The 23,122-nt window shown below is 39.2% G+C and overlaps 2 protein-coding genes across 2 annotated transcripts; both read left to right on the top strand.

Moving 5' to 3' along the window:
• The first annotated feature begins 18 nt into the window (after positions 1-18).
• Positions 19-16,457, top strand: LOC111319734 (peroxisomal membrane protein PMP34). Its single transcript, XM_088734910.1, has 9 exons — positions 19-244; positions 5,529-5,589; positions 6,536-6,602; positions 11,241-11,395; positions 13,138-13,263; positions 14,066-14,211; positions 15,582-15,680; positions 15,923-15,984; positions 16,104-16,457. The coding sequence occupies exons 1-9, from the start codon at positions 116-118 to the stop codon at positions 16,240-16,242; spliced, it is 984 nt and encodes a 327-aa protein (XP_088591036.1). The 5' UTR covers positions 19-115; the 3' UTR covers positions 16,243-16,457.
• Positions 16,458-20,067: 3,610 nt separating this feature from the next.
• LOC111321910 (membrane-associated progesterone receptor component 1) lies at positions 20,068-21,413 on the top strand. Its single transcript, XM_022924906.2, has one exon. The coding sequence runs from the start codon at positions 20,209-20,211 to the stop codon at positions 20,899-20,901; it is 693 nt and encodes a 230-aa protein (XP_022780641.1). The 5' UTR covers positions 20,068-20,208; the 3' UTR covers positions 20,902-21,413.
• The last annotated feature ends 1,709 nt before the right edge of the window (positions 21,414-23,122 follow it).

The following is a 23,122-nucleotide window of genomic DNA, read 5'->3' as shown; positions in this document are numbered from 1 at the left end:
GTGCTGACCAATAGCATCACAGGCTCCAAGTTGGTAAAGTTATCACTTATGCAACTCCGAAAAAACAATTTTTTAGAATGAGCGCTTAGTTATAGACGTATATTTAAATGTAAAAATGACCGTGTTCTCCAAAACTGCAAGCTTCAATGATATGGTTCCTCTTTTACCGGCACTGGATCTACCTGTTACACTCAAAATGTTATTCTCCCACAGAAACTTTGTTCACGCTCTTGCCGGCGCAGTGGTAAGTAGATCATTCACATGGTTAACTTCATCCTCGGAGACCCAGGGGCTGTGGGTCGATTTCGTGACACCATACAATATTCGTCCACACCAAATACAGACACGATTTTGTATAAAAGAGCCCACGCGGTTGAAAAATGCTTGAATATTGGAAGGAGGAAGAAAATGATGGGAATCACAGGTTATTTCAGTTACCAGGTGATGTCCGAGGACAAATTTGCATGCAACAAAGGCAATTTTTATATCGACCCTTCCATAGTTTTTCATCACCTTTTTAGCCGTGGACCAGTGAGCAAGATTTCAACAACACTGTGACACAGAGGTTCTCAAATGTTCGAAAGCAATTGGGCCAGTAATTGATTGAGTTGTTGTGTGTCAATCAATTCAAAGCTTCAACGCCCCCTCCCCGTGGCTAACCCACAGGTATTTGACTGTAGTACGTTTCCAGGAGGTGGGAAATTTAAACCTTACCTGGGTGTGGTGGGGAATTTGAGCTAGAAGTGTAATATTAAGAAGCAGGATGAGACAAATATAAATGTCAACAGTTTTAATCAAGATGGCGGATCTATCTCCATGTGCTAGTCACGTGAGATACGTATACATAATACACAGGGATACCATACTACACCTCCCCTTAAAGCTTTTACAGTAATCAAACAATTATAAACGACATATCAAACAGTATAAGGGTCTACTGTAAACAAAAGCAATGTTCAAATGTTCAATGTTCAAGTGTCCTGAATAAGTCTCTGCGGCGGTTTTACTACTCTCCCTGAGCGCGTCATGTGCACTTTCGGGGTGTCTTGTTCAGCTTTGTAGCAGCTCTCAGTAGGCCTGATCGCAGCTGTGGTCAGGTCTTTGCTGGTGGGCACTTTTGATTTTTACTCAGCATTTCTGTCTCAACGTTAGCTTCTGGTTGGGTGTCGGGTGTCTTTGTACAGGTATCTGCTGAAACTAGGGCTGCCCTGTTCCTGCAAAGCTGTGTTCCCTTGTCTGTTTCAACTATGTAGGATCGTGGTGATGAAGATGCCGCTAGGACTCTTCCCATCCGATCTTGATCGCGAATCCAAACTTTCTCTCCGCTCTGAAGTTCTGGTAGGTCTTTTGCCTTGTATCTGCGGTCATGGTTGCTTTTCTGGTTGCTGCGGTAAAGTTCCTCTTTTGTATCTAGTTTTGCCAGGTCTTTCAGTCGTAGGTTTGGTTGTAGATTGTCAGGGAAGGTTGGTAACTGGGTGCGGAGTTGGCGGTTCATCAGAAGTTCGCATGGCGCCAGGCCATTGTGAAGAGGTGCTGTTTGGTATGCTAGAAAACCGAGATAGGGATCATCGTTCTTTTTCAGGATATCCTTGACAGTATGTACCGCTCTCTCTACTTCACCATTTCCTCTTGCGTACGTTGGCGAGCTGGTAATATGAGTGAACCCGTAAATACTTGCAAACAGTTGGAAGGATTTACAAGCAAACTGTGGGCCGTTATCGGACACCAGTAAGTCTGGAATTCCATGAGTTGAAAATATTTCTTTCAGGGCTTTGATTACTGACTCGGACAATTCACTGGGAAGTGCTTTAACTTCAGTCCACCTTGAGTAGTAGTCGACTACAATAAGATGTTTCTTTCCCTTTAGATCAAAGAGATCAGCGGCTAGTCTTTCCCATGGCCTGGATGGGAATGATGATGGCATCAGGGGCTCCTTGGGCACTGGTCTGTTCTTAGCGCACGTAAAACATTTCGTCACCATGTCTGTTATCGCTGTAGTAATCGCCGGCCACCACACAGACATCTTGCCTCGTGCTTGCGTCTTTGTTATCCCAAGGTGTCCTTGATGTAAGAGGTCAAGTATTTCCAGCCTCATTCCTGCTGGAATCACAATACGGTCATCATATAGCAGAATCTTGTGTATCACAGTTAAATGTTTCTTATTCTCCCAGTATGAACGGAGTATGGTAGAACTTGGCATGTAAGCCGGCCATCCTTCTAGGCAGTACTTCTTGATCATCCTGCATACTTCATCCTGGTCTTGGGCTTCACTGATATCTTGCAGCCGCTTAGGCGTTGCTGGAAGCCCTGCTACGATCTGTTGTGTGAAGCTTTCTACTTCCTCCACAAGATCTATGTTCTCATTTACATTCTTCTCGATAGGAGCGCGTGACAACATTTCCGCGGTAATTTGTTCCTTGCTGGGTACATATACGACGTTGAGTTTGTACTTCATGAGACGCATTCTGAATCTTAAGATGCGTGGTGGCATTTTGGAGAGATCAGTTGAAGTGAAAAGGGGTACTAACGGCTTGTGGTCCGTTTCCACTGTAAACTTCATTCCGAGTACGTAGTCGGAAAACTTGTCACAAGCCCATGTCACAGCCAGGGCTTCTTTCTCAATGACTGCGTACCTTTTCTCAGTTTCTGAGAGGGATCTAGATGCATAGTACACCGGCTTCCTGGTAACGTCCTCTTGGAGCTGTAGAAGAACAGCTCCAAGTCCAAAGTTAGAAGTATCGCTTGAGATGACTGTAGGACGACTTGGGTCGTAGTGGGCAAGGTTTGTTGCAGATGTTAGTTCATTCTTGATTCCTTCAAATGACTGCTGTTGGGCTTTATCCCATTTCCACATGTTCTCATTTTTTTAGGAGTTGTCGTAGTGTTTCGTTGAGATTGGCCAGGTTTGGTATAAACTTTGCCATTTGATTGACCATTCCCATGAAGCGTTGGAGGTCGTTGACTTTCTGTGGGACTGGGAAATTGCGTATAGCTTCAGTTTTGGCCGGGTCTGGACGGATGCCTTGTTTGTCGATAATATGTCCCAGGAATTTTACAGAACGTTTAGAAAACTCACATTTCTCGTTGAGCGTCACTCCGGCTACCTGTAGCCGCTTAAGGACAGTTCTCAGTCGTTCATCATGCTCCGCTTGTGTTGCTGCATGTACAAGGGTGTCATCAATATGGCATACGACTCCTCTGAGGTCCCCCAGGATACTAGTCATGGTGTGCTGGAAGACTTCCGGGGCTGAGGTGATCCCAAAGGGAAGACGATTAAAACAGTAACGACCGTATGGCGTGATAAAGGTTGTAAGTAGGCGGGACTCCTTGTCGAGAGGGAGTTGCCAAAACCTGCTGTTAGCGTCGAGTTTGCTAAAGACTCTACTTTTACTCAGCTTTGCTAGGCTTTCATCTACGGAATACATTGGATGGACCTCTCTCTTAACACTTTTGTTGAGTTGGACTAGGTCTACGCAGATGTGAACTTTTCCGTTTGGCTTGAGGACTGGGACTATCCTGGAGCACCATTCGGTTGGCTCTGTAACTGGGGAGATGACTCCTTCTTGAATCATCCTCTCTAATTCCTCCTTTACTTTAGGGAGTAATGGGTGGGGAACTCTTCTTGGTGTGTACAGGCACACTGGCTGGGCGTCAGGTTTAAGAGCAATATGATATTCCGTTGTCATCTTCCCGAGTCCGGTGAACAACTTTGGGAATTCTGTTCTAAAGTTAGGTACTTTCGTACTCAGTTCTTCAACGTCTGCGTCGAGGCGTTGGACAAGACCGAGATCGACACAGGCTCGTATGCTGAGGAGCGAAGATGACTGGTTTTTAATGACATAAACTCGTTCTTGGATCTTGCATTGTCTGTACTTAATCGTGGCTAGGAATGATCCAGTAACAGGTAGGCGGGTCCCCCCCGGCCCCATGAGTGTTTGCTGGACATTCTCCAAAGGCTGATTCTTTAACCAGGGTAATGAGTCACTGACGACGGATACAGATGCTCCAGTATCTAGCTTGCAGCGAGTGACGTTTTCATTTATCCCCACTTGAACGATCCAGCTGTTTTCCCCCCCTTGGATTTCTCCTAGAAAGGGAATGTCATGATTTTCCTCTTCAATTTCATGTACTTTTTTCTTTTGTTGTGACTGCTTGCTGTTTTGGCTTCAACAAACTGCTTGAAAATGGCCCTTCTTCTTGCATTTTAAGCAGGTGGCATTCCTAGCCGGGCATTGCTTCCGGTCTTGGTGTGGGTGGTTACCACACCAGGAGCACTTGTTGATACTCTGAGGGGGTTGTTTTTTCCCGGGGTGTTTTTGCTTATTATTCTGGCCTGCACGCTTGACCATGTTTACGGAGTTTGTGCTAGTTAGTGTACTTCCCCGTACAACTTCTCTACTTTGTTGTCTGGCTTCTGCCTGTCTACTAATTTGAACTGCTTCTTCTAATGTTAGCTTCAATTTGGATTGAAGTCGATCAGAGAGTGCATCATCTAACACTCCGACAATTATTCTATCACGAATAAGTTCATTTTTGAGTAAACCATACTCACAGTCATCCGCAAGTCTGTATAGGTCTTGTATAAACGAATCCACGGGTTCTCCCGGTTTTTGGACTCTTTTATTGAACTTGGCGCGCTCAACCAGCACGTTGCGATGGATTTCATAGTACTCGTTAAGGGCTGTTTTCACCTCTTTGTACGAAGCTTGTTCTTCGTCGATATTTAGGGTTTTAAGAATATCATTGGCACATTCACCCATTGCGTAGAGTAGAGTTCTGACTTGCTCGATGTCTGGTTTATGTTTGAGGCCAGATGCAATCCGATATCTTTCAAACCGACAAAACCATTTCGACCAAAGTTCAGCTTGTTGTGGTGAATTTGCTCTGCTGAATTTTTCCAGAGGAGGGAGATTATTTGCTGTTTGAGCTTGAAGTTGAATTAGTCCAGGATTAGAATCTTCTGTATCAGGCATTATGTAGGGCTAACACTGCTGCTACCATGTAATATTAAGAAGCAGGACGAGACAAATATAAATGTCAACAGTTTTAATCAAGATGGCGGATCTATCTCCATGTGCTAGTCACGTGAGATACGTATACATAATACACAGGGATACCATACTACAAGAAGTGTGACATCTTGCCAGCTGGGGAAATTTTGTCCATAGCCCCTCTCCCCAACCTTATAAGCAGCTTTAAATTTCCTGTTTATGGGCAGAGCGCCTAAAAAGTAGAACAGATTCTGTGAAAACAAAAATCTTGGAGTTTATTGATTACTTACTGGCTGCAACAGCATGACAACTGATCCCTTATACTATTCCTTTAAAAAGCAAGTTAAGTAATTGAGAATTGAGGCCAAGGCTAAGACTGTGTTGTAGATAATCATTCTTTGTATGTTCAGGGACTGATTTTCTTTCTTACTCAGGTAGACATTTGTCAAATTGTTAATATGGTTCAAAATAGTAATTCTTCAAAAGCCCAACCTACCATTATACAATGATGAATTGAATGGTTTTCTATTTAAACAGGGAAGTGTGACAGCTATGACAGTGTTCTTTCCATTAGATACTGCAAGAACTAGACTCCAAGGTTGGTAAGATCATTCATTTGTGGTCAGGGACATAGGGGTGGGTACTCGAATATAAAAGGAAGGAGAGAAAACACTTGATCAAAAACTCTTATAAGAAGCACTAAAAAGTACTAGGGTTGCCTTTGACCAAAAGCTTTTGACCAATTTAAGCATCTCTAGATAGTACATTGTACAAAGTAGTTGAAAGTGTATGAACATCTCAGGGAGAGCAATTAGGAAGGGTGCATTTTTATCATTCCCTTTCAAACGTTCTTAATAGTATTTCTATAAGGGAGAGCCTTGGAGAAAAGAGAGATACTAGTACATTGTTTGTCTGGTGACCTAATGTTAGGTCTTATGTAAGTGGGTGAAATTGTTTATTTAAAATACCCTAAATTCTCCAATAAGTGCAAAGAATGTTAACTTAAAATTCAAGGAAAGATGGCTGGAGAGGTACATATGCACAGTAGTCACTTAGTTGAGGAAAAGTATTTGATATTTCACTTAATGTCCAGATATGATTGTTTGTAGCTTTATGATAATATCCATGCCAAGAAAACAAAATAAACTAGGTATAAAAGAACATTTATGTGATCTTTAAGTTTTACTTGCAACCCAGATGGTAATCATTTTTCTTACCCAGTTTGTCATAAACTGGTAAAGGCATCACTTAACTAGTGTGGTTAATGTGATCATATATCAATAGGGAAAGGGAGAGGAGGGGAAGGGAGGGGAGGGGAAGGAGACCTTACAACTGAGATGAATTGGACACTTTTAAAGTGTTGGCAGATAGAGAGGAGGGCACTTATTTGAAGAGGATGCTTGTTCCAGGGTAGATGCTAGAGTAATCTCTCAGTGTATGCTATAGGCATTTTGGGGGGTTTGAGGTCAGCTTTGTGTTAGAAATTTTTACCTGTCATTGCTGCATATTAAGTTTTCATTGTTAAATGATTTTTCACTGTGTAGTTGATGATAAAAGAAAAGCTAAAAACACAGGACATATTTTGATGGACATAATTCAAGAGGAAGGAGTGTATGTATGATATTATTCAAATTACGGGTTGTAGATAATGTTTCCAGTAGAAACCAAAACCTGAAGAATTTTATTGGAATTATGATAATTACTATTATGACCATTCTTACATCTGATGACCTTTTTGCATTACTCCAGAGTGTGAAAATCTATTGGTAGGCTCTCCTTTCCAGTATGTCAAGTAAAAACTATATCCTACTTGTAGAGTTATTTCCATGTAGGTTATGGTACTAGCAACATTGGATGACACTTCTAGGTGTTTTTTTTTTTTTTTGCTTAGAAATCAATAGTTCTTTGCTAATCACCCCTGAACCAGCCAAACAGTGCAGTATATTATTTTGCAAAGAAAATACACTGTCCACCTGTGTGGTGTAGACAGGTTTATTTTAACCCATAATACAGTTGTGAACCTTTTAGCTCCTGTCTTGTTGAAAAAAATCTTGATTATTTGTAATATCAGTAAGTGTACAATGCACTAGTTTTTATTGCCTGAACATTCTAAACCAAACTTGCGGTTACATGATATGCACCTGAATAACAGCAATCACCTAATGTGGGATGAAAATAAACTTTCAATTTTCAGATATTTTTGAAAAGCACATTTTAGAGAATATAAGACAAAAATAATTGACAGTGGTCTATGAGTGGTCATGATTGTGGTATAATATACCAGATGGGAGAGTATTGGTGAAGTATTTAACTGTTAGCTGAGAATATGTAATTTGTGATAACAACTTAATACGAAATTCTTATTCTGAGAGGGCCAGGGGTTTCATGGGATGTTCTTTGTATATTTAGGTGTTTGGTGGGAGATTTGGTTCATTATAGGTTGGTCAGTCTTCCTCTTTGGTAGCTGTTCTGTAACGTTTGCGGCGACCAAAAATCTAGATTCTCAAGTTCAAGGGAGTGTCACTCCAAAACGCGGTTAATGAGGTGTTTGGGACTATTTTACTGATTGAAATGATAAACCAAAATTGACTGTTTGCACGAATCTTTATTCTCGAAAGGCAATCGACAACGAACGACAATCAATGATGAAAATAATGATTATTCTCACAATCAATCAATCCATTGATTGTAAACTGAAACAACAATACAACAAATCTCTATCAATCTACTGAAAAGCTGGGGAATACATAATCAAAGAATTGTGTGTAAAAAACTGGGCCCCAGCATCGATAATGAGATTAGCAATACAAATAAAACAGAACAAAAGTTTCGATACAAATTAAAAGAAATTTGGTGGCTGGTTAACAGCCTGTTGTTCTTATTTAAATTATGGGTGTTCACTTGCATTTGGCATGAATTTGGCCTTTTATCTTAAATCAATAGAGAATACAGCAATATCTGTTTGTATATTGTTGCCCAACACTGAAAAGACAAGACTAGAAAAAACAAAGTTACAAAGGTACTCGCATATATCGGTCCTGCTTGTGCCAGAGGTTGAGAAAACGAAAGGACAAAAGTTTACGAAGACTATTCAAAACTTACAAAGAACTGATGAAAGGGACACTAAAATTGCCTTTTATATGACTTGTGCGTGGTAACGCTGAAAGGTCCAATTACAAAACCAGTAGAAATACAGAAAAACAGATAAACATTGTAACTATGTACGTATCTAAGATCATCTTGAAATTAGTGAACTAATCAATAATCAATCAAAAAATGAGCCTTTTGACTAGTGTCCTTAACATGTTCTTTTTTGTTTATTTTTGTTATAATTAATTCCTTGGAATCTTTTTGTACATGTGTATATAATGTGTTTATTTATGTAGTTGTACTGTTTTCTCTGGGTCTTGTGCTGCTGTGTTAGATGAAGAATACATTTCCACACATTTTTTTGGCCATTTCTGAAGGGTGTTTTTTAGTACATCTTTTCATATCTGATGTAGGACTACTTCTTGCTTGGGACCAAAAGTGATTATTGTAAAGTGTAACTTGTAATTACAATGCATTGTACTATTATGAGGGAGTCTAACACATACATGTTGTGGATAATATTTCACAGTTATTGGTATGTTTATTGATTAACAAAAGCTCTTCACAATCAATGATCTCCATTTGAGAAGGATTTGAATTGTTTTCCTTTACACTGGTTAAAAGATTTTCAAAGGTAGTTATGGCAAGGGTTTCTCCTTTAAGCCATTAAAATAAAAGTTTACATACAATTGTCTCTTGCAATTCTCTGCTTTTATGGTGTGCTGACAGATGTCACAGTGTATCATCTTGGTGCTGGTGCCTTGAATCATCCCTCAGGAACAGTTTCACCCTAATGATAAGTGTTTGTTATTGTTTGACAGAGTAAATGTGGCATTAATTTGGTGTTCGGAGGCCATAAGTGAGTGAGTGACAAAACAGAATCAAAAAACACAAAGAAATCCTTTATCCACAACAGCAAAGCCAAGCATTTATGGATATTCTTCTTTCATCACATACAATGTATGCAAAGAACCATGAATGGACTTACTAACTGAAATCTAATATAAAATTGCCAGGTTACAACATTTTTTCCTCCACACTCCAGCAGACAGAGATTAGTCATTCATTGCATAACCACATTCATGGATGAACTGAGGAAAACCCTGTCCTACATACCTTGGCATGTTGCTATGTTAGATGATGAAATAAACATGAACGTAATTAAGTGGGAGGACCTTTTCTGGGCAGCAGTGAATGAATTTGTTCTTCGCAAAAGGGTCAGGGACAAGCAGACACCCCCCTGGATAGACTCTGAAGTAAAGGCACTGTGTAGAAAAAAGGACAAGGCCAGTCGAAGAGCTTTGAAATAAAAAAACCAAGACCATATGGACAATTTTAAATCTCTTTGAAGAAATGTAAAGAAACTGATCCACAAAAAGTACACTGACTACCTCAATAACCTTGTTGATTCTGTTGAAAAGGAACCCAAGAAGTTCTGGAGCTTTTAAAGCACTAAAACAAAATCTAGAAAACTTCCACTGGCTATAAAGAGAAACAAAGATGACAAAAACCCAGTCACGTCATCCTATGGTAAAGCAAATCTCTTTAATAAACACTTCCAATCAGTTTATAGTCATGCTCAATTTTCAACAAGTCATTAATAGGCGGTGTTTTCCCAGAGAAATGGAAAGATTCAAATCTCACCCCTGTTTTTAAATCTGGTCAAAAAGATGTTGTTACCAATTATAGAGGTATCTCACTGTTGTCCATTATGCCAAAAGGACTTGAAAGATATGTCCATACCCACATTTACAGCTATCATGAAGACCTTCTTCACCCAGAACAACATGCTTTCAGAGAACATAAATCTTGAGTCACCCAACTTGTTCAATATTCACGGGCAAAAACACTTGACTCGGGTGGTCAAACTGATGTCATATACCTGGACATGGCAAAAGCTTTTGGCCAGGTACCACATGAGAAACTTATGTATAAACTTGAGATGCTTTGCTTTCGAAATCCATTATTAGCCTGGATCAAAGATTATCTTACAAATAGACGTCACAGAGTCTTCATTGAAGGCATTGCGTCAGACTGGAAGCCAGTTCCGGAGTTCCTCAAGGATCTATCATTGGCCCCATTCTATTTCTTGCATATGTAAATGACATTGCGGAAAACCTTTCTACTGGTACCAGTCTAATCCCCTCTATGCAGATGATGCAAAGTGTGCCAGAGTGATTAATGACCTTAATGATTGTTACACCCTCCAAAACGATCTGTCAGCTCTACATGATTGGAGTAAACTATGGGAAATGAACTTTAATTCACAGAAATGTAAGTAGCTCTCTATAACAAGGAAGAAAAAACCAATCCACAATATCTATCATCTTGGTATAAAACAATTACTATGTAAATGCTACATCACACACTAGCATGGCATGACCACATCTTTACAAATTAAAGTAAATTCTGCTAATAAGATCCTGTGGCTAATCAAATGGACATGTGGAAATCAGACACAGTCTGCTGTGATTCGCAAGCTTTACATACACCTTGTGCGGCCTCACCTTGAACACGCCTGGGAAATCTGGTTCCCTCACCAAGCCTTTTTGCAGGACATGATTGAAAGCGTTCAGAGATGAGCCACATGACTCATGATCAAAGGAAAATCTTACATGGAGCGGCTGAAATCTCTTCATCTTCTAACCCTTAAGTCTAGAAGGACTCTACTTGACTTGATATTCTTTTACACATTTTTAAAGGGACTCTTAAATATTAACTTATCTAGTTTTGTTATTTCCAGAAAAAATGCAGGGTATGAACTAAGAAATGCTGATCTGTCATTTAAAACTCAATATGTGAGAACAAACATGCTAAAATATTCCTATTTCCATAGAACAGTTAAAGCCTGGAATTGTTTACTTATGCATGTCAGAAAGTCTGAGTCTCTTTCTGATTTTAAAAGTCTTTGTAAGGCTTATTTATACCAGTTAGATGCTGAATTAACCTAATTTATTATTGTTATTATATTTAATTTATTATGATATCATCTAGGTATGTGTAGTGTTTTTCTTTTTTGGGTGGCCTTTTGTTTGAACCTGTTCCTTGGCCTTCCCCTCAGCTTTGTATGTGTGTTAAGTTTGTTGAGAAAATGATTAAAATAAAGTAAAGTAAAAAAATGATAAAATACTAAACATTGTGTGTGTGGATGGTTTACAGGTACTCTTTGTACCGTGGTCTCCTTCCAGTCCTGTCCAGCCTTTACTGCTCCAATTTTCTTTACTTTTACACCTTCAATGGTCTTAAGGCAGTATTTGTGGGGAGAGGAGAAGCTTCTACATCACTGCAAGATCTTTTATTTGGATATTTAGCAGGTAATGCCATTTCAGCAGTTATTCTTTTCTGGTGAAAGATGTGTCTGGAGTAATACAATGGTTGGCACAGATCACAACAAAAAAAGTTTTTCGAAGTTGAGCAGTCCATACAGTGAAAAAAAAAAAAAAAAAGTGCCAAAAAGGAGGGTCTGCTTGTAGTCTAACTCTTATTTAAACACAGCATGTCTCTCTGTGAAATCTATGTTAACTCAACCAAAATTAATTAGTCTTTATTTATTAATAATTAGTTTTACATTTTGCATTTTTTTGATTGTCAACTGTGTGAAGTGCACTTAAAGCCACTAGATCCTTTTGAAGGGCAGGGTTCCTGTTAAACCTGGAAGAAATTGATCCTGAACACTATCCAGTAGTTTTCAATGTTTCCTCCACTGGTACCAATGCATTTCTGGCTGCAGATTTTTGTTTCAACCTGGTCCCCTATCAATGGAACATTCAGACACATCCATGACCCACCTGCTAACTTCATCTTCACTTGCTGTCATAGGATGCATGGTATAGCTGATCAAAAGTTGATTCTGAAAGCCTAAACAGTTCTGGTTGCCTAAAGTATTCTCCAAGATTAATAACTACACACAAATTTTGAATCTTAATATGTAGTCAATGAAACAGGCTTATCAAGAAAACTTGAGGTGGATTGTTTCAGCAGACAAAGCTAACACAATCCTCTTTAATTTGAATATATCAACAAAGTTTAAATGGTACGATTATAAAAGCTGACGTTTTGAGTGTTAGCCCTTCGTTGGAGCGAATAGGGGAATTGTGGGTTGTGTGTGCTTTTAAAGGCAGGAAAAGGAGCTACGTGATTGGTGGGAACATGGCAATGAGAAAAACACAAATAAATTAGTGGAATGAAAAGCGTTCGTTGATACCTGTGGGATTTAGACTGCTGGTTTGAAAGATGAGCTTTTTGAAAGATGAGCTAAATCCCACAGGTATCAACGAACGCTTTTCATTTCACTAATTTATTCGTGTTTTTCTTGTTGCCATGTTCCCACCAATCACGTAGCTCCTTTTTCTGCCTTTAAAAGCACACAGAACCCACAATTCCCCTATTCGCTCCGACAAAGGGCTAACGCTCGAAACGTCAGCTTTTATAATCATAACAAAGGCCAATTTACCATTTCAACTTTGTTGATAAATTATATTCAAATTATTTCGTTACCCCCACCGATGCAGCCCCAAACAGTTTCTTTAGAAACTATCAGCCCACAATCCTCTTTACTTTGATGGAACCAAGTCAATCTGTAGAATTTTTTCACACAGTCTTGATCTGTCTTGAAATGTGCTTTTTATCAGCTTTATGGCTCAGTCAGTCATTGGTCATTGTACAATGAATATATGAAGTTCATATATTTTGAACTGCGGTATTAGATATGTATGATGCACGATCCTTGCAGTAGAGAGCGCTATTTATGCAATAGCGAAAATCAGACATGGAAAAAAAAAAAAAAGAATCCCATACAGGTCTGATTTTTTTCCAGGTCTGATTTTCACTATTGCATAAATAGCGCTCTCTACTGCGAGGATCGTGCATCATACGTATTGGTCATTGTGTTGTTCCTCTGTTTGGGATTTATATACAGCACAGTTCTTCCAGGGTGTTCCAGCAGAGTTTCACTATCTCTCTTTTGTTATTTGGAGATAAATGTGAACCAGAAGGTACTTGTGGTTTACAGGCTACTGCCATTGTGATATTAAGATTCACTGCTTTCCTTTTTCAGGGATTGTAAATGTTCTTATGACAACGCCCCTATGGGTTGTGAATACTCGCTTAAAATTACAAGGAGCAAAATTTAGGACTAAGGAACTTGAATGTTCAAAAACAATAAAATACAAAGGAATTATTGGTAAGTACTTTAACTTTGTTAATAGTCTACGCTAAGTGGTTTACTGAAGGCGACAGCATTATAAAGTTACAAAATGCCATTAATGGGCAAAGCAAACAAATAGCAAAATGTTGTTTTGAAAGCAGAACTTTTTCACTTTGTTTTGAGTATCACTGCATTGAATATATATGTTGGCTATGTTAGTGAGATATAAATAACATCATTGCTGGGATTGAAAATGTTTAAGTTGTATGGCTAAGCCTTTTGTATACTTTTTAATCTTTCCATGCAAAACCAATAGAGATGTGAGTGCAGTATAATTTGCTACAATTGTATGCCCAAGTATTGGGATGCAGAGGGTAAACTTATCCACACGGCAGTGCATTTTTAATGAACTGTACAAACACTGTTAACAATAAAGTTATGTAAAATGTATTGAGTGAACAGAGTTTTAAATGATGGTAAAATTCCATTGGCTTTTACCGAGCTACCAAATGATGACTGATTAATTTTCTTATTGACTCAATGCCATTTGTACAAGTGCTGTTGGCAAACCAGCCATTGTGCTCACTTGAGAGTCTAGTGGATTAATTGAATGATAATTTTGTTTGTTTCAGTCTTTGTAAGACCAAGTGCTAAACCACTTGCCTTTTAATGCAATGATACTGATTTCTTTACTTTTTAATTAATACCTGCTGAACATGATTCTTTGTTCTTGGTATTGACATGGCCTTTTACCCAAACAACATAAAAATTGTAGAATAGTGACCAGAAGAACTTATATGCATGCTCACAAATGATACTTGGGTATGCTGGTTTACAGATGGATTGCAAAGGATTTGTAAGGAAGAAGGAGTAATGTCTCTTTGGAGTGGTACCGGTCCATCTCTTGTTTTAGCTGGTAATCCAGCTATTCAGTTTATGGTGTACGAGGGTATAAAGAAGTTTTTGATGACGGAAGATAACAAGGTCAGTGCATCTGTGACGTCATCTTTGCTATTTTCGTATCGTGATATTTTATTTATTGGGGACGTATGGGTAAAAGTCGAGGTATGGTTTGCACTCCTGTTAGTAAAGAAGCAAACAGGGCGAGAGAACAAGGTGGAGTGTCGTTGAGTGAGAGGCGCATCTTTTTAGTACTCGGCGGATAACAAAACAATTTTTCCTTTTCAGTCCACTTTAAGTACAGTGACATTGTATCTTTTTTCTACATTGAAGTATATCCAAAAATTCGACTTACTTTTCAGGCAAATTTTGTATGTTATCATCCGTTGTTTGATTACGCAGTGACTATTTCGAAACTGACTTGCTAATTGACTTCCACTAAGGTTGTCAAAACTTCAGTCAAACGAGAACGTCAGCGTTTATGCGAACGGCCGGCAACCGGAAAAAGAATAAACCTTGAATGCCAAGGTATCTACGCATTTTAAATCAAACTGTGCAGACCAATAAAGGTGTAGTCGGGAATGAGAACTTTAAACTCCGGCCACTGTCACCAACACGATCAGACAACACGACTTATTGAAACATTTTCATTAAGACCTTAAAAAGTTTCATTTTCTTTTATTGTACACAGTCGATTACATCTTTGGGAAAGCACAAGGCTATCAGTTATATTGTCTTTTTGTTCTTTGAAATTGAGTTTTCACTAGGGTTGTTATTAGAAGCCTGTAGGCGGCGGAAACCCGCTGGTTGTCGGACCATTTCGCACTGCCTCTTGTGTGAATCGTGGTCTAAGACAGAACTGAAATATGTATTTTTTTGAACTGATTTTAAAGTCAATGTCTGGCAAAAAGAAGTTACTCTAATTTATCCGAGAATGCTAGAAATCATGTCTCAAACGAGTTCATAATATCTATTTTTTCGGAGAACCCCCTAGAAGGGCGTGCTGCTTTGCAACACGGAAATTTTGCTACGCAAGCATAATTAATTCAGTCCCGTACTCAGTTCAGATCAATCATCTGCAACATTTTCTAATGAAAACCTTGTACTACCATGTGACATTGATCGTGTGGCTCCGCTCCTGGAGAGTTTAGAGTAAGCCAGTCACGCCATAACACTGAAGACCCATTTGATAACTTATTATAATACCATTATAAAGTAAGCATAGTGGGTGGTACAGATTCAGGTGAACATTTCGCTGCTTCGCTCAACCGAGAACACAGAACAGAACAGTATTGACACATGGGAAGATGTGTGAGGTGAAACAACAGATTTGTGGTTAAAAATTGCTTTTTCCGCTTGTAAAGGGCAATTGGTGTACATTACTTAAACATTTTGTCTCAAGTTAGTAAAAATATATTGTGCGGTTGTTCTAAGACTCATGTTTAAACTTTCAGACCCTTAAAAAGAGACAATATTTTGCTGTAGGCGCAATTGCTAAAGCTGTTGCTACTATTCTTACCTATCCACTCCAAGTGGCTCAGTGCAAGCAGCGGGTAAGTTGTTGTGTGTAGTGTGGTGTTTTTGTGGGAAGTTTTTAGGGGAGCTGCTTAGGGAGCCCACACACGTTGAACAGAAACAAAGCGGGGTCCATTTGCTTGCATCGTCGTTGAAGCCAAGAGACCAGCAGCAATCTTATACGTATTATTCCTTGACACATTATTGAATGGACTGAAATGTTTTACCATTTTTCTACGTTTTCATTTATGTAATTTGAAGAGACTTATGTTTTTTTCAGTCTGGATTCAAAACGCCAAGTGGAAAAGCAGACATCCTGTCTCTTCTGGCAAGACTTGTGAGGTATGATATTGTGTTTTGACTTCACTTGTTCCAGTTGTGAAGGCTGTTACAAAGCAGTACTTGTTTGTGGTTACAACGTTCAGTAACAACTAGTTGTTAAGTGTGACTTTGTTTTTCAGGGACCAAGGCTTTAAAGGACTTTATAAAGGACTAGAAGCTAAGTTGCTTCAAACTGTTGCGACTGCAGCTTTGATGTTTGTTGCCTATGAAAAAATAGCTGCATTTATTTTTAGTTTACTTCGAAGGACCTCAAGATAAACAATGAGAATATAAATTTTAACAATTTTCACTCGCTCCCTTGTGAAAATTTTTGGAAAACGGAGTTTTTTTTTTTTGCCTCATTTTGGAGCCTTCCTTTCACATTTACCTGGCGTTTTCAGGCATCTAAGACGAGGGATTTCAAATCCGTTTCAAAGTGGAATTTTTAGACGCATGAAAGCGGAGGTTTTTGAATAAGATGGTGTTATCACTGATCAAGTCCAGTCTATTCTAGTCTGCGTTACCTGGGTGAAAAATCAATATCATGATTGTGGATAGACAACACATGTCACTGTTAGTTTACCTAAATTTAAGCTCAATAGCTTGTATATAGTGTACTCTGTAAAAGTCTCTACTTCGTCATCTGTCTGAACGAATGAGTCATGCTTTTGGTCGTCAAACACGGGTGTGTAGAAAACAAAGACCTAAGACCTAAGATCCAAAAACGAAGACCCCCCTCAAAATCACTCATAAACATCTAGAGACGGGTATCTCGGCCTCAGATGTGTAAAGAAGACAAGATCTTCAATTATAAAGAATTTCGACTAGGGTCTTCGTTTTCTACACATCCCCCCCCCGGTGTGTAGAAAACGAAGACTCCCCTCAAAAGCACTCGGAAACGGCTGGAAATGCTTTTAAAGACTCCTAGACATCAAAGGAGTGTAAAGTATTGTCGGCTCTTATTTTCGGGAAAGGCGAACAACATCCCTAAAAAATTCGAGAGGCTCAAACCACTCCTAGGAAGACCACAGATCAAATTTTTCTAGCAATGCGAATTCGAATAATTCATTTATGATTGCTTTTAAAGTACTCCCGGAAGCATAAAGAGGCATTTCAGAGCATTTCTCAGAAAAGAGTCATTGGGTGCCCCTGAATTATAACGAGGAATTCGTTAAAAGGAGGATGGTTAAATCAAGATTTTACTGTACCTTTTTTGCTGAGAAAAAGAATTTGGTCTTTTATATAGAGGTTGGTTACATCGAGGTTCCACGGTAGATACATGAGTGAGGGATTCTCAATTGTTTGTTCATGTTTTGTTAACGTTGTTGTTGAGCACGCTGTTGTTGTGGTTGCTTAAAGATAAAAAATGTTGACTTTGATAGAAACAAGGCTGGGCATTTAACCCCTCGACAGCTCTAGGATCTCTCAGTGACATGGTTATTTACTGTTATGAACGCTTTACAGCAAAAGATGATTCCGAAGAAACCTCAGATAAAGACCCTAGTCGAAATTTTTTTATAATTGAAATCGTCAGGGGCCGTATTGTGTTTTACACTCCTTTGATGCCTTTGGAGTCGTTAAAAGCAGTTTCCAGCTGTTTCCGAGTGAATTTGAGGGGGGTCATCGTTTTCTACACACCGGGGGGGATGTTTAGAAAACGAAGACCTTGGTCGAAATTCTGTATAATTGAAAATCGTCAGGAGCCGTGTTGTTTTTTACACTCCTTTGATGTCTAGGAGTCGTTAAAAGCAGTTTCCAGCTGTTTCCGAGTGATTTTGAGGGGGGTCTTCGTTTTCTACACACCGGGGGGATGTGTAGAAAACGAAGACCCAGGTCGAAATTCTTTATAATTGAAGATCTTGTCTTCTTTACACATCTGAGGCCGAGATACCCGTCTCTAGATGTTTATGAGCGATTTTGAGGGGGGTCTTCGTTTTTGGGTCTTTGGTCTTAGGTCTTCGTTTTCTACACACCCGTCAAATCACGTTGTCAGATGTTCAAGAGAAAATCGTAAAGTATACATAGTTAAAAGTTAGCGCCAATCGCTCCTTCTAGGCTCCAATATTCCCAGCAATACGCATGGTTTGTAATGGACGCTATTGTATTTTCATTGTTTTACCGTTTTCGTCAAGAGAAAATGATTCAAGTACGCTACGTGTGGACGCGTTTGGTTTTGAGAACGGAAGAGAAATTCCGTTTTCATATGTATCTGGATACGTTTGGACGGGGTCTGGGTCTGAGTATTGTCAAGCTGAGACTGATTAGTACCAGTTAGTACCACAGACCGTAAAGGTGGCTGTGGGCCTGGTTTACGTTTACATCCGGCCGAGTGCGCATCGAGTGAGCTTAAATAAGCTTCTTTTACCAACATCATTTTTCATTTTTTTAAAGCTGGATTCATTTTTATAACCTGGGTTGGTTTTAGTTTCGTCTGTAGGTGAAACGTCTTATTTTTTTACTTTTGGGATCTTGTACGTAGTCTATTTTTAAGCGGACTGGCTGGGTGTAAACAACAAGGAGCCTAAATCAAAGGGAAGCATTTCCTTTTTCAACAGTATTGTTAAAAACACTCTAGTTAAAGATGATAATATCAAAGCCACTTCCGGGGCAATGGATTGTGCGTGAAGCGATTGGTTTGATCGTGAAATGCTCAACTGAACACGCATCTAGAAGGAAATGAACAAGAGCGATTGCTCATACAAATAACTTTTTGCCGAAAGGTTATGACAACAATTAACATTACTTTTCTATGAGAGTGTCGATATCGGTAAAGTGTATCGTACTCAGTGTAAACGTTCTGGAGCAAAGCACGAATTCAGCGGGACTGGTGTCCTAAAACGTGACCACATGTGTCGATTCGACCGCGGTAACATAGTTCGTGATGTGTTTGAGGTGTAATGCTTGAGGAAAAGGGAAAAAATAGAGGACAATGTGTGCGAGTGCTTTTGAGGGAAGTGTGTGAAGTGCTTTGGTTATTGTTTTGAACCCACCATGTTGTGTTGTACTATTGTTTTTTTAACCTTTATTTCCTTTATTTTACGTCATCTGTGTCCGGCGCATGGTGGAGCAACCTTTTTTGTTAAAGTTTGTGAAAGGGAGTGGCATGTGAGTATTTTCAATGCTATTATTCAACCATTCTTGTTGACGAATGTTTGAAGTCGATAGGGATGACAGTTCAAAGCAAGATCAAGGACAAAATGAATTGCTAACTATTGTAAATCTTATTTTGAATTATTTTTGAATAAAATTTTTAATTCGAATAAATTAGTTTTGGATCGTTTATGGCACGAGTCCAATTTCAAATGGTATTAGAACATGACCGTTGCTAAGGGGCCGACCATTTAACTTTTGAGGGGGTGGGGTGGGTGATTTCTGGTCATCAAGAAAATTTTTTTCCAGCAATCTGCTGGGAAGGATATTTTTTTCCGTTCTAAATGCCCTTTTTTCTGTTACATTTGGGCGGCGTGTAATTTTCTTTCAAAATCACCCACACCCCCCCCCTCCTCAAGAGTTAAATGTTGAACCAGACCCACAAAGGGCAATGGTGTAACGCACGCCGTGACTCCGTCTTCAACAAGAACGAACGTCACTTTGTTTTCTGATTCAAGGTCTTTGTCTAACATGACCTATGGAATTTGACGTTGTGTTCTTGATGTCAACCTGTTTTCCGGTGTACGTGCATGCGAACATACGTAAGCATCAACGGGCTCACCATTTTCCGATTGCACAATTTCTTTTAAACTTATTCCTGTTTCGTAATGAATGCAATGTCGTGTTGTTTTGGAGTGAAGAGCTATTTTTTTTTCTATCAGTTTATCGTAACAACTTCCGTTTATTGCGTGGGATGTTCATAAACAGAGAAAATCGATTAATCGAGAGCATTAAAACACTGCCGCCCTCCCTTAAATGCTCGCTGCTAACAGCATCGCCGTGGGATGTGAGGTTACACACATCAAGTTATAAACGATCAAAGTCCAAGTATGTTCAAATTCGATTCATGTACACCGTGAGGCACTGCTGTTAACCAGCACGTGAACAAACGATTAGAATTGAGTGATAAGGGACAGAGTAATTCCACCGGAAACTTGGTCATCCGTGACAAAAGAAAACGTCACGAGGTCCCAATCCTGTTGAGTGTTGCCATTGTAAAAGTTTGTAAACAGAGCGTAATATGCATTTTAGAATTGAATGCGACACTGGTAACATCCCGGTGATAAAATCGAGAAGTCGACTCGCGGCATCACGATGAACAAGTGGATGATATCTGGATATAAGGTTCGTTTTAAAGGCCACGAAGGCGATGTTTATGGTCGTTTGTACGACATATTAACTTGGCTTGTCCAAGTGCATTTAGATGCCTTGTGTCTGTTTGGCTCCATCCTGTTAACCCTACAAGTTACGTGGAAGAAATTATTTTGTACTACGCAACAAGAAGTGACGAACAGAGATGAATTTCTGCCTCCACCAGACTTTGAAAATCGCTCATTTACTGTGAGCGAATTACAGCAATACGACGGCATCAAAAATCAGAGAATATATTTTGCGGTTAACGGCAGAGTGTTTGATGCTACACACACACAGGACATTCAGTATTTTATGGATGGACCGTTCAACCATCTTGCTGGTCGAGACGCCAGCCGTGCTTTAGCAACCTTTTCTTTGGATGAAAATTTGACGAACAAATCCGAAATGGACGACTTGTCTGATCTCAATCCACTTCAAATGGACAGCCTCTTTCACTGGGAAATGCAGTGTGTAGAGAGATATCCTTGTGTCGGAAGACTTGTCAGAAGTCATCAGCCACGTGCTCTTCAAAACGTTTGCATAAGAACAATATGTGGTTGTATGGGTGAAATGAAAGGTATTGCTAGAAGGAAGGCAGTTGATGAACTTCCTTTACCGAGACTTATCAAAAATCAAATCATACCTATGAGATAATCATTTTGGGACTGTATTACTGCCCGTGTATCAATATTCAACCGGTCAGGCTGGCCAATCAGATTGTTCAAACATAAGTTATGCCCTTAAAAATTTTCTGGAAAAGTTTGTGGCGGCTTTTCGGCCATAATAAAACAGCAGAATTGTAAAATTCTTGCATTTACAGGGATGTGAATCTTTTGTATCAAAAGAAATCAAGAAGTTCAAACAGTGTTACTTTGCACACTATAGCATAGCCTATCAAGTGAAACACTGCTATCTTGTTTCGCAGTGAAGGGGCAGTGCCATTTGTAATCATTGTTCACACGGAATAATAGTGGCATTAATCCAAGACTATATGAATGCAGCTTATAAAAACACTAATTACGAAGAGAAAGCCAAAGAGCCGAGACTGATTCAGTTAGCTCAAATATTCGAAACAGTTAGCATCTGCACACCAGGCTATTAGTGTATAAAGTATTTTTAGATTTTAAATTTCAATAACAATAAAAGACAATATAGAAGATTAAAAAGGAACGTTGTTGTAAATTCCAGCAGAAGGTTTAAACAAAGGGCACTCAACAGCGGGCAGAAACCTAAAAATAACACAGCACATTTTAGGTGTAAGAACCAAACTATAAATTACAACTCTGAAGTTTTCCGATGAGACCAAGAATTTTTATGATATAAAGCCAAATGTTCTTATTGTTCAAAGAAAAGGCATTTCGTTTCACAACGCGTTGGACCCCTTGGTTGCGGTCATTTGCGTCAGAAGAAGGAAACCGCAATCTACAACGTTTAATTCCGAACTTCAAAAAGCTCACATGTTTGTTAAGCGACCGGAAAGAAACCCTTGAGTAAACAGAGGAAGCAAAACTTGCTCGCCTGGTCAAATTGTAGGGGGAAAACCTGTCGTCTAATCCGAGTGAGTTGTTGTCAAAAATATTCCCACTACGGATGTGACAAATGGTGAATGTTAACCCCAGTCCAACAAGATTTTCACATACATTGCCAGGACTACGATGGATCCGATGAAACTGTCGTTTCAAACAACTGACACAAAGATCGCGATGTGATTATTACTCTCTGCATGAAAAGGAGGCAATTGTCATTCGAAGTCGTGGGTGAATAATCTCGAAAGAGAAAGCGGCGAACAGAACGCTAAGGTAGATGGGAAGGAAGACAGACGAATTTTACTTGACAGAAAAATGCGATGGATTTAAACTATATGTTATGTTAACTAAGGTAAACTTAAAATTGGTTCTCTATCCTTCTCTTAACTGAATTCAAGGTCTTGCTACGCATGGTAGATTATTGATCGAGGGGGCAACTGTCAATCACATGTCATAATCCAAATGTTCTCAGACAACGAGCTTAAAGGGCTCATAAGCTCCTGTTAACTTTAATTATGGATATATAGGTGTGACAACGAATTCAACCGATGACTAGGGGACACAATTTAGGGAACTTTCAATTTGGGCACAAAAGAAGTTTAAAAAGTAATAAGGATGAGGTAATCGCGTACACACCACTATAAAAGACACGTCGTAGAAGGAGTCTTATTTATATCGCCTCTTATCTTCACCTTTACCCCTCGGTTAAGTTTATTAAGATCTCGGTATTTGCGTTCGACGAAGGAGAACACATACCACTCGCACCGTTTCCAGAATCAATCCCGAGAGAGTTCACGACGTTGTGCTGCTGGCTTGTACTTCAACTGCGTTCAGTTTCACAGTTTGTCGCCATCCTAGACTAGCCTAGTGAGCCTACTGCTGGGGGCTTCCATCCCCTGTTATGCCTGACAGACAGGGCAAGGAGAAGAGAACTTTATATCGAAAGTGATTTGTGCCCGATCGTCACTCCAGCGTCTCATGAAGAAACTTCATGAAAGATCTCATAAAAGATTTAAGAACAGTATATTACTAAATTTCAACAAGTATTTCTCATTTGTGAGTAATTACCAAACGTTGCTCTAACATATTGTTATATTTTCTGCTTGGATAGTTTTTGTCTTTCGGAACGATCTAGTGTCTTACGCAATTCACAAACGCACAGAACTTTCCCGCATATACATGCATGAGTCGCACGCTGACTGAATCGAACACACCCCACAAATCTTTAACTTATGCTAGTTCCTGTTGAAAAATAACTGCAAGATTACCATGCCGTAAAAAGTAATGAAATTTACTACAGAAAGGTAAAATTGACATTTGCACAAATTTTGCAAAAAAATATTCACTTC

The sequence above is a fragment of the Stylophora pistillata genome, chromosome 10, assembly GCF_964205215.1.
Source record: "Stylophora pistillata chromosome 10, jaStyPist1.2, whole genome shotgun sequence".
NCBI lineage: Eukaryota > Metazoa > Cnidaria > Anthozoa > Scleractinia > Pocilloporidae > Stylophora > Stylophora pistillata.
Note: the sequence above shows the minus strand (reverse complement) of the source record. Positions and strands in the feature narration are given on the sequence as shown.

Coding starts and splice junctions, on each gene's coding strand:
- LOC111319734 (XM_088734910.1), top strand. CDS start 116: ATGACCGTGTTCTCCAAAACTGCAAGCTTCAATGATATGGTTCCTCTT. Junction 13,264..14,065: donor AAAATACAAAGGAATTATTG/GTAAGTACTTTA, acceptor GCTGGTTTACAG/ATGGATTGCAAAGGATTTGT. Junction 14,212..15,581: donor TGATGACGGAAGATAACAAG/GTCAGTGCATCT, acceptor TTAAACTTTCAG/ACCCTTAAAAAGAGACAATA.
- LOC111321910 (XM_022924906.2), top strand. CDS start 20,209: ATGAACAAGTGGATGATATCTGGATATAAGGTTCGTTTTAAAGGCCAC.